Below are 11,979 nucleotides of genomic sequence, written 5' to 3'. Positions count from 1 at the left end.
TTGCCTTTGTTCTTATTTAGTCTACCAGTTCATAATGACCCCCTCACCATGGCTGCACATATGTAAGTCATAAACTGGACTCCCCAGTGGGTAGCTATGCTAAGAACGGGGGACTTGTTGCACACCAGCTCATGGAATAGGGGAGAAAGGCATGGAATGAGTGTTGCCTACATACTCTTCTGCAAGGCCTTCCAGGAATTACAGCTAAAGAAACAGGAATGTTCCTGAGGACCTTTCATTCACCAATAACCTGCCACATGAAGGGTTATCATTTAAATTCCTTTACATAGATGGACAGTTTCTTAACTGTTGTCCTGTTTGGACATGGAGGCAATAGTACTGGTACATGTTTCCTGCCAGGGCCCATCTTTGTATACGGGTAGTTTCAAGAAGCCTTGCCTTCACTTCACCTTTCTATTTAATACCTTAATGTAGCAAAATGCAGGCAACTTACATATTTTATGGTGTGGGTTCCACTTTAAAAATCATATTGCTTCTAGTTCCAGTTATTAGGAGACCATTGTGCTATAATCAAAGTATTTTCCTGAAAGGATTTGCTCGGACTTTCCTATAACATCACTTACAGATTCTCTCTGTTCTCTAACCTTGTAAAATGTTCCCTCTTGTTCAGTAACTCAATTTTTTTTGTCCTCTGAATGGGTTACCTATTTGCTTTTCAGCTGGAAATTCCACCAGATATATTTTATATGTAAGATGCTTAAAGGGGCAGATTATTTCCAGGTGCAACACTTGGAGGAGGAATGATTCAGACTTCTACGCTTCCAAGAAAATGGAATATCTTACAAATCTGCATGTAATGATGAAAGGATTGACAGACCTGACTTCCCTCAGACAAATCTGTCTGTTAACTTGATCTGACAGAAAAATTCTTCATCAAATTAGTCTACCAAAGAACCCGTGTAGGAATCTGCCTGTCACTCATTTACCAAAATTATGAAACCTCTAATGGACTGATGTGACATGCAGCAGCAAGATTTGCATTCCTTCATTTACATGGGTGGGCTGTTACTCTTTGGTCAAGAGACATCTGTCCAGCATTACTTCTTTCTGTTCTCCCAAGCCTACAAACTGCTATGAATGATTTCAGCTATTTTAGCCATGGAACTCCATCGTTGTTTAGTCAAGAGGGTAGTACCTACTTTTTCTTAATTTTTCTACTCTTTTGATTCCCAGTATCTTCTTTCTATTCGTCTCCAAAAATTGCTCCCACAATTCTTAACTTTAAGTCTGCTTTGGCCATTATAAATTTAACATCCTGTATATTTTTTCATGTTTATACTTGAGAAGGGAAAATTGGCAAATGCATTGCTGGAATACTGATCACTGCATTGAACACAGTGCTTGGTTGTTAAAGGGCTCCAGTGCCCCTTTACAATTACCTTTGTTTTGACTGACAGCTTTAAAAAGTTGGCTGGCTTCCACAGGTCTGAAACAAAATCTGCATTGGATGTGAGAAAAAGATGGAGCAAGCTTTCCTGTTTTGGTGGTTGTGATGTGGGAACTAAAGAGAAAAAAGGGGAGTAATGTTGTATGTGGGCTAAATATTATTTATGATGCTCTCTTTCTTTTCTATTGATTTAAAAATTGCTTAACGTGGTCTGAAGAGAAAAAATGGTCTTTGAACTCCCTTTGTATCTTGATATGTAATCTTAAATTAACTGAGTTGCTGGTCTTGTATTACGCTTTAACAGAAGAGGGTTGTTCAGTACACTTAATTACGTTTAATTTGGCACAATTAGACTGCTCAGTAGAAGGTCAGGCCTAAGATTTTTCCATAAAATTCAAAGCTGTAGAATAATTTCTATTTCCTCCCATATTGCATCAACTTGCTAATTCATTAGAAAACACATACAAAGAGAGACATTCAATAGCTTAGAAATGAGCCTGAATCAGAACAATGATATGATGTATCTAGGCTTGATTAGGGAGATGGTGGACAGAACCTGGACTGAGAACAGTAAGCACCAGATTTTTGTTTCTCATTCTGTCCAGCTGGTGGTCAAGTTACTTTTTCTCTGTGCCTCTATTTCTCTACCAGCTCTTTATTGTTTGTTAAGACCGTGGTTCTTCAAAGCAGAGCCTGTCTTTCTGCATGTATGTGTACGTTGTTTAGCAGAGCATGTTTGGACTTCTAGAAAACCTCATCATACAAATATTAAATAAGAAATTTGTACCATTCTCATCACAGTGGCAACTAAGTAAATGGACATTTCAGTCTCCTGGATTTTTGGAAGTCCAGATCAGGATTTGATTCCAGATTCTGGAAAACATAGGGTCATCTTTTTCATGGGCTAAACTGAAAAATGAAAATATCATATTGTTGAATGTTGGGAAACTTCAGATTTGGATCTAGCCTTAGAAACTAAAATTGTCACCCAGGACTATCTCTTTTAATGTGTTTTTAAGTGATGGAATTAATTACAGTATCCTTATATTTCCTGTGAGATCAGACATCACTTATATGACAAGGTCTCAACCAGGATTCAGGGAATTAGTTTCAGAAAGGTTTGAGTGGTCTCTGCCTTAATGACTAGTTATTAAGGTATATCAGACAATTTCTGGTTCTATCATGGATACAAGATATGGAAAAGGTTGAAGATTGCTAATTAATAGACTATGTATTAAAGAAAAAAAATCCTATAGGGCATCTTAAAGTTTTAATGGAGGTATTATTTTTTTTTTTTGGGGGGGGGGGGCGGTTCCCTCCTGTCTATAATGCTAGGAAGGTTTCTGTGAGCTACCAAGATTATCAGGAGCCAAGTTCTCAGAGGCTTTAGGAAAGGTGTTACAAATGGGTACTTGATGCAGGATAATCTAAAGCAGTGGCTTCAACCTTTATTCATGTGTGGAGCCCCTAAAAAATTTCCAGTGGAGGTGCAGACCCCTTTGAACTGTAAGTGGGGGAATTCACATACTTTTGATTGATCATTGTCAGAACTGAACTGGCTCTTCTGTTTCTTTCTGCATTGTCCAGCCAGATCCAGCAGATCCTTTATGCACCAAGAAGTCTAGATGATGAGCTAGCTCTAGGTTTTATGAATTTTCTTTTTGGATAATCCCAGGTGATGGTAGTAACACAGGCAAGGAGTCTTTGTCTCTCTTTCTTTTTAAATGCATGTTCTTTTAACATGATGATGTTAAACTCCTCAGAAAATATAAAATGTGAGTCAGTGCACACAAACAAGATGCACTGGTTGCAGATGCCTCTTCAGGCCAGCTTAGTGATGATATGGTTTGTTCTGTGATAGATCTTCAAAAGGAGACTGGACACACACCTTTGCTGGGGTTATTTGACCCCAGCAGTCTTTCCTGCCCAAAGCAGGGGGTGGACCCGATGATCTCACGAGGTCCCTTCCAGCCCTAAACTTTTGCGAATCTGTGACCTAGTCTGGGGAGGGGTCCTTGGACCACAGGTTGAAAACCACTGATCTAGAGCACTGGTTCCCAAACTCTGACAGACTGCACACCACCAATTTAAAACGATACAACCTTAAATACCACCAGCAAATATTTGTCCCATGAGGTAATTATAGTAAGTCTCTTAACGTGTACCACTAACAGATTGTCTGCATATCATGGGTGGTACCCGTACCACAGGTTGAAAACCCCTGATCTCGAGCAACAAGAACCTAAACATACAACCTTCACTCCCTTTTTTCTAGAGGGTTAAACAGGTCAAGAAGGGAAGGAAGGAGGATCTGGATAACTATAGACCGGTTAGTCTCACCTCTATCCTCGGGAAAACCTTTGAACAAATTATTAAGGATCACATTTGTGGCAGTCCAGTGGGGAAAGCAATGCTAAAGGGCAACCAGTATGGATTCACAGCAGGTAGATCCTGTCTGACTAACCTTGTTTCTTTTTATGACCAGGTCACAAAATGTTTAGATGCAGGAACTGAGGTAGATGTCATCTACTTGGATTTTAAGATGGCCTTTGATATGGTATCTCATCCTATTCTCACAGATAAACTGAGCGGCTGTGATATAGATAATTATATGGTCAAGCAGGTGGCAAGTTGGCTTAGGGGTCACACCCAGAGAGTGGTGGTGGGTGGGTCGGTATCGACCTGGAAAGGTGTGGGCAGCGGAGTCCCACAGGGCTCGGTCCTTGGACCTGTGCTGTTCAATGTCATCAGAGACTTAGATGAGGGTGTGGAAAGTGCTCTGTCCAGATTCACAGATGATACCAAATTATGGGGTAAAGTTAACACACTAGAGGGTAGGGAACGAATCCGGACAGGTTGGAAAAGTGGGTGTTGTCACAACCCAAGGGTGTGATTTTGTTTGTGTGCGCTTCGGCACTGCTAAACTATTTCCCGCCATGAGGAGCTTTCTTTGCAGGGTGCATTTCTTAGTTACAAAGAGAAATGCACGGTGCAAAGGAGTTCCCGCCACCCGCATGCAAATTTGTGTCCCACTATTGGCCAGTTCTAAATTATTCCCACGTGGCGGCTAGCAATTGGCTTGCTAGCCATATAAGAGGCTTGAGTGGTTTCCGCCCAAGTTGGAGGACTCCACAACCATCTGGAGGAGGAGAACTTCATGTCTCATGAAGATCTCTAAGCGCTGCGGAGCCTATCGGACCCAGCGCGTACCTTGAGAAGGCTATAGGGGTCTGATCAACCTCTGGCCTCTCCCCGTCGCCGAATGATCCCTTGACGAACCCCTTCCCTGCGCGCAAGTTCCACGGAGCCTAGCAAACTTCGTGTGAGTGTATCCAGAGCTCTTTCTCCGAGTTGTTTTCTTTGATTGACGCAACGGGCTCGCGTGTTTAGAGCCTTCAACTGGATTGGACTAGAGGTTCGCGTGGAAGGAACTCTTGTCCACTCTTCTTTTCTGTCTGTAACCGCAACTCAAGCAAGTTTTCCTGCCTGCACCGCGACCATCTTCGGTGTAAGTAAAATAATCTTCAATCAACCGCTAAGCGTCCGTGCCTAATTCTAGTCCGCCGGCCTGCATTCCCCGACCCGCATGCCAGGGCTGCTGGCCACAGCCCGCCGCACGCCTCCGAGAACCTGGGACCGCTCCCATCCCGCACAGGTGTAACAGAATAGGATGCAGTTCAATAAGGACAAGTGCAAGGTGCTGCACCTAGGGAGAAGGAATCACCAGTACGCTTACAGGCTGGGGGAGGACCTTCTCAGCAGCATGGTAGCAGCTGACACGAAGATGAACATGAGTCGTCAATGTGACAAAGTGATCAGTAAAGCTAACCGCACTTTATCATGCATTAGCAGGAGCATGACAAACAGGTCCAGGGAGGTGATGCTTCCCCTTTATGCAGCATTGGTCAGGCTACAGTTGGAGTACTGTGTCCAGTTTTGGGCACAGCACTTCAAGAGGGATGTGGACTACCTCGAGAGGGTCTAGAGAAGGGCTACTCCTATTGTTAGGGGCCTGCAGGCAAAGCACCATGAGGAGAGACTGAGGGCCCTGGATCTCTTCAGGCTCTGCAAGAGAAAGCTGAGAGGGGATCTTGTGGCTGTTTATAAATTCATCAGGGAGGGACAGCAAGGAATAGGAGATGCTCTGTTTACCAGGGCACCCCTTGGGGTAACTAGGACCAATGACCACAACTGGCAGAGAGCAGATTTAGGCTGGACATCAGGAAGAACTTTTTTACGGTGAGGGTTACCAGAATCTGGAACGGGCTCCCAAGGGAGGTGGTGCTCTCCCCTACCTTGGGGGGCTTTAAGAGGAGACTAGATTGGGGTCGTCTGGCCCCAGTGCTCTTTCCTGCCCAGGTTGAGACGCTATGCCTTAGACCAGCACGGCTACAACCAACACCCCTGCATGAACCTATGACGCAGCTGACCGGTGAATATGAAGTTATGAGGTAGTTGCAAGGTGAATGTAAAGCTATGGTGTAGTTGAAAGGTGAGGTAGTTGAAAGGTGAAGCGATGAGGTTGCTGATGGGTGAATATGAGGCTATGAGGTCGTTGATGGGTGAATATGAAGCTATGAGGTCATTGAAGGGTGAATATGAAGCAATGACGCAGTTGAAAGGTGAAGCTATGGCGTAGTTGATCGGTGACTATGAAGCGATGGCGTAGTTGAAAGGTGAGGTAGTTGAAAGGTGAAGCGATGAGGTCGCTGATGGGTGAATATGAAGCTATGATGTCATTGAAGGGTGAATATGAAGCAGTGACGCAGTTGAAAGGTGAAGCGATGGCGTAGTTGAAAGGTGAAGCGATGAGGTCGCTGATGGGTGACTATGACGCGATGGCCTAGTTGAAAGGTGAGGTAGTTGCCAGGTGAAGCGATGAGGTCGCTGACCGGTGAATGTGACGCCATGAGGCCGTTGAAAGGTGACGCTACGAGGTCGCTGACGGGTGACTACGGGGCCCTGAGGCCGGTGGCGGCGAACGCGGACTACGAGGCAGGTGGCTGCCCGGTGACCGCTGACCCTCTCCCCGGGGGGGGAGCAGGGCCCGTCTCCCAGCTCCCCCGACCGCAGCCATGGCGGGTGAGCTGGCAGAGGCGGGTCCCCGGGCCGGGGCCGAGGCGCCCCCCGCCGCCCCCATCACACGGCTCCTTTAAGCCCCGCGCCGGGGCGGTGCGCACTGCATCGGGGGGAGGGGCGGGGCGGGGCGGTCCGGTGCGGGGATGAGCGCACGGGCATGAAACATGGCTGCCCGGCTGTCAGCGGGGCCGCGTCCCCGGGCGGGATGCTGAGGAGCCCGCGCGGGGGTGCCACACGCGTGCGTGCGCTCGGCAGGAGGAAGCACAAGGTCACACTCGCGCCTTCCTCCTCCTCCTCCATGGGAGCCGGGGGCGAGGAGGGAGGCGGGCTGCGCGCGCGTGGCCGCGTGTGAGGACCGGGCTCCTCGCTCCCCGATGGAGCCGGGCAGCGTCCTGAGGCGCTGCTGCTTCTCCCCCTCCTCGTCCTCGCTGCTGCTGCTGGAGGCCAACAGCCGCCTGCTCCTCCACGGCTTCCTCTACCTGGTGCTGTACGCCCAGGTGTCCCAGGGCAAGCCCTGCGACAGAGCCTCCTGCTTCGCGGGCCGCTGTGTCAACGCCACCTGCCTCTGCGACCAGGGCTGGGTGGGAGACCAGTGCCAGCACTGCCAGGGCCGCTTCAAGTGAGTCTCGCCTCTCTTCTCCTTTCGCTGCATCGCCCGCTTGCGCCGAGCTGCTGACCCTTCCCCGCCGGCCGGGACAGCCCCTAGCAGCCGCGGGGCGGCGGGGAGAAGCCGGCACCCCCCCCCCCACCCCGTCCACGGACCCGCGACTTGTGTTGCAGAAGGGTCCTTAACCTCGGTCTCCCTTTCCCTTCCTTCCCCGGCTCTGCTCGTCTTCCCCGGTCCCATTTTGCCCCCCCCCCCCCCCCCTTCTGCTCCTAACTGTGCACGGGCAGCACAATAATAATAATCATTATAATAATAACATCCATGCAAATAAAAAGCACTCCCCCTTCGTGACTGATACCCCGTGGAGATCAATGATGCTTCGGCTTTTTGTAGGAAGGAGGAAATTGTGGCAGGACGGCTAGCGGGGGGGGGGGGCGGGATCGGTGGTGCGTGTTGGTGCCGTGGTTTTCCGGGGCTGTCTCCGTTGCACCGTTTTGCTTTATGAACTTGTTTGAAAAAAGAGGGGGGGGGGGCCAGCAGGGCCTAGTGCAGGGGTGGGCAAAACGCGGCCCGCGGGCCGCATCTAAAAAGCTGTAGAAATTGAATATTTCTCTGCCCTTGGTTCCTGTCAAAAATGACAGGGACTAAGGGCAGTAGGACCGAGGGGAAGCCCGGCGGACTCCCACAACAGCGGGGCCCACCCGGCCCCGCCCCCCAGCCGGAAGCCCCAGCCGCGGTTTCTGTGCTGGGAGCACGTGGCTAAGCTCAGGTAAAGGGTGGGAAGCGGCCCGTCGCCGCCCCGCGCTGCTGTCGCTATAGCCCGCTCCGGACAGCCCCATGCGGGCTGCGAGCGCCTGCAGCGCGGGGCCGCTTCCCCACCGCCCTGCCCTGAGCTTTTCCCTGGGCTTTAAGTCACTTTGTAAAATTCAGATATGTTATATTTGTCTGCTCCTGTGAAAACAAACATGCAAACAAAAATTCAGATATGTTGTCTTTTTCTGCTCCTGTGAAAACAAACATGCAAACAAAAATTCAGTTATGTTGTCTTTTTCTGCTCCTGTCATAATAAAAACAAATGTACAAACAACCTCCTGCCCCCCAGGCAGTTGTAGCTGAAAGATGCTACACAACCTGTAGTTACCATCAGTGTGTTTGCAGTGTTACCTCCTTACAGGATTTAAATTCTCCCCGAAGAGATAATTTGGAAAAAAAAGGGAAAAGAAATATGGTCTAATTGTTAAGCCCTATTTAAAACTTAGTAGAAATTGATTTTCCTCTTTTGGCAAATGAAGGTTAACTTGCATGGGGGGTAGGGGTGTGTGTGTGTGTGTGCGAGTGCATGCATGCACATGTGCCCATGTGCAGGTTTTTTAAGACATAAAGCTTCCTTCCTTGGATGCTGGGTACAGACAGACAAAGGGAAGCAAGCTCTGTTTGTCTGGGAAACCTAAGGAAGTTGGTTGTGAAACGTGTTGGCTGAAGCGAGATACTTATTGTGGGAAAGGAGCTATTACCTGGCAACTTTATGTATGATTTGCTGTGGTGCGCTGTGAGTGAGCTTATGACTTACTTGGAAAAGGGGTGTTATTCCACTGTTTCATCAGAATGTTAACTTGATAACGGTAGTTATAAATTGATCCTGTATTATGTATGTGTGTTGAGGATTTGGACCCTGTTATTGATTTGCAGCCCTGGAACAATGGGCTAATTGTAACGAGTATTGTGAATGACATGTGGAGGCCTAGGTGAATTATCTTTGTATAGACATGCTTGTAGAATGAATATTGCCCTCCTTCCAAGGGATTACTTGTTTTCTATACCTTGATGTCAATTTATCCTATCCTAATAGTGGAAAGGGTAAGGGAAATGTTAATCTTTTAATTAGAGCCTGATGAAGGGACTTTGCACCCAAAAGCTTGCAGAAAAGGACAATTTTCTTGCCATTTTCCAGTTGGTCTAATAAAAGGTATCATTTTAGAACCAAGAGTTCTAGTTTTTTGTAAATCTTTTAATTATGCATTAATTACAAAGTATGAAACTTCCATTTTTGTTGGGTGATATTAGAATGCCTTTACAGGTATTTCCACTATATTTTAGTAAATTGGCATTTATTGTTTACATACACTGCATTTGCTGGATGAGCATAATGGGAAGAAGCATGACAGTTAGGCTTTGCCTCATGGCACTGTGTTCACTTCTAGCAGAATACTAATAATCCATCCCCACCTAGAGGAAGGTCTGGCTGCGTGTTGAAAGGACATCCTTTTCTTAGCTAAGCAGGCAGTGTTTAATAGATGGACCCGAGGGTTTTTGGTGAAGTGTGGATGCATTTGTTGCTCTGTTTTCTAAGGTGCAAATCCTTTAGAAGGTCACTGATAGCAACATTAAAATTTTGTCACAAGAGAAGATTTTTGCTTGTTTCAGAGAGCTGTTTTTAAGGATATGCTACTGTGGAAAAGTCACCCAAGTAGTAGAGCATTTTGAATTTTTATAGAAAGAAGCAAAATGTTTCTGGTTATTAAATACAAAAAATATGTAGAATAGTGTAGTAGTTTAGAGATTCATTTGATATGGCAGGTGGTATAAGGTGGGGGACGGTATAAAATATTTGTCAGTATTTCACAGGACCAGTGGCAACCTTATCCCTTTAAAGGTCGAATTATGATCCCTGGAGTCAGGGTAAGCGCCAAGACACCTTCTCAATTAGCACAGTATATATGCATGTCTTCCCCACTTCAGCACCTATTTTCCAGCTATGTCATAAGATCTGTCTTGCAGCCACATGATTGAAGGTCTTTCTGACTTAGGTGGGATATGGGGAGACTTGTTTGTTATGGTAGAACTGACCCATGTTTCCATTTGTCCATGAAGCATAAATGTGTATTACAGACAGGATCGGTCCATGACTGGTTTACAGTATGTAGTCAACCCGTGGGGTTGGCTGTATGCGACCTCCTTGTCATGTACTGTTCTGGTCTATAAGAATGATTAAGAATGATTCAAGATGAATATAAGAGAAATGTTGTTAATAAGTGTGTAGGCTACAGTAAATGGAATAAAAAACTTCATGTGTTGCAAATACTAGGTGTATAAATATTCATTAAATGTAGGATTCTGTCTGTGACTTAGACCATTCCTGTACTGTTTTAAAATGGTGTTTTATTCTTCAGTGGCTTCATATATTGTCACCCAAGGTTAAAATGGTCTGAACTTGACAAATACAGCTGAAAAACCTGTTACCTGTTTCTGGAGGCATTTAAGGTTAAGCTTAGACAAAAAGAACAAGGCTGTCTTATCAATACATGTTTCCCTTTATGCACAATGATATACAATTGATTATAGCTTTTTGAAAGGTACTTGTTGTCATTGTAGTTGTTGTTTCCCCTCCAGCAAGTGGTGGAAAACATTACCTTGGAGGAAGGGCTCTATCTAAAGAAACTTGGGGCCATTAATTCTTATGTGAGAGAGTTTTTTGTAAATTGAGAAATAGTAGTCTAGCAGAGAGACATCAGCAATGATTGATCAATCTTAGTAAGCAGGTGTCAAAACTAATTGACAATTCCATGGTAACCTACCTTTTTCCCTATAGGGAAACTGTTAAGGGAGTACGATTACTCTTTAAGTGCTGCACTGGGCTGGATGAAGGATGGATGGGGGGGGGGGGAAGGAACAGGTGAAAATAGTAACTAAAGCTTGTCTGAAGCACATCATTTGCTACTTTTACAACTTTAGTGTTTACCCTTTGTAGTTTGTGCATACAGGTAAGGTAACAGAACACTTCACATTTGAACACCACATTTATGTTTGTTAGTTTCCAGATCATTCATCTCCAAGTTAAGACACTTTCTGGGCTTTGTTGATGTCTCATGGTGAATTCATTTATTTTGTACTTGTTTTGAACTTTAAGTTGCAGTTAAATTCGGATAAGTTTTCTGCTTTTCTTATTCTGTTTTCATGTAGTCAACAAAATGCAAATTTGCACAATGCAAAACCATAGAAGGTGCATTCACTCGCATATGAAACAACACCCTTAACAATTAAACAAGAAAAAATAAATTCTGTTCGTTGTTTAATGGAGGTAGAGAGAGGTAAGAATGGAACAGAGCAGCAGTGAGAGCTTGTAACAGTTCCTAGGGTGAGAACAGATTAAAATAGAGATTGAAAGCACATTGGTCAGTCTGTCTTCACCAGGTGGTTCCATTTAAATCTATTTATTGATTCAGGCTGGGGAAGGAACCTAACTTTTCAGAAGTGGTTGTGTTAAGGATGGGTCCCCACAGTTAAAAATCTCCTTGCATGTTAAGCAGAGTTTATCTTAGAATTTGATAGAAGCAGAGTCTCCTTTATCAATAAAATCTTGGTAAGTATGATAATTTGAGTAGCAAGACTAAGATTGGCAAAAATAGAAAAGTGTGTGTGTGTGTGTGTGTGTGTATGTATGTATATGTTTGCTGGTCTTAGTCTATATATACTTTTTCCTTGCTGCACTGGATTTGCTTAAATTTTACTGGCATTTAATTTCTACTTTGACCAAGTTCAGAGAGTAGTAGTTAGTCCGTAAGTTATGACTCTTCCCTGCCTTCTGTCTGACCTTGTTGTGAGAATACTTTAAAACTTTAGAATGTTGTGTGCGCAAAATACGGCAATAGCAATATTAACATAATTGCACAAGTAATTGTGGTAAGTGCATGTTGAAACTGTAGGCACATGTGGTATTGACATTTTGACAACCAAGCTCCAAGCTTATTTGTTCCCCCCCTGCAAAGTCTAGAAGTAACCTCTTTGTTCTAGGTCCAGCAGAGTTGTCATCTACTTTGGTATTTGCCAGTTGAGATTCTGAGTCTTCTGTGAAGTTTTTTAGATGTATTTTGGTTTGCATGTTATT

At 45.1% G+C, this 11,979-nt stretch overlaps 1 protein-coding gene across 8 annotated transcripts in view; it reads left to right on the top strand.

Annotated features, from left to right (window-relative positions):
- Positions 1 to 6,630: 6,630 nt before the first annotated feature.
- ATRNL1 (attractin like 1) overlaps positions 6,631 to 11,979 on the top strand; it is a 1,033,288-nt gene continuing 1,027,939 nt past the window's right edge. For 7 of the 8 annotated variants that reach the window (XM_019485923.2, XM_059730100.1, XM_059730102.1 and 4 more), the window contains exon 1: positions 6,631 to 7,106. In XM_019485923.2, coding sequence (XP_019341468.1) covers positions 6,862 to 7,106 — 245 coding nt within the window. In that variant the 5' untranslated portion in view covers positions 6,631 to 6,861. Of the gene's footprint in view, positions 7,107 to 11,331; positions 11,455 to 11,979 lie in introns of those variants that run through there. The other variant, XM_059730101.1, reaches the window with a different exon arrangement.

This window comes from Alligator mississippiensis, chromosome 6, assembly GCF_030867095.1.
Source record: "Alligator mississippiensis isolate rAllMis1 chromosome 6, rAllMis1, whole genome shotgun sequence".
Lineage (NCBI taxonomy): Eukaryota > Metazoa > Chordata > Crocodylia > Alligatoridae > Alligator > Alligator mississippiensis.
This window is presented reverse-complemented; position numbering and strand designations above follow the sequence as displayed.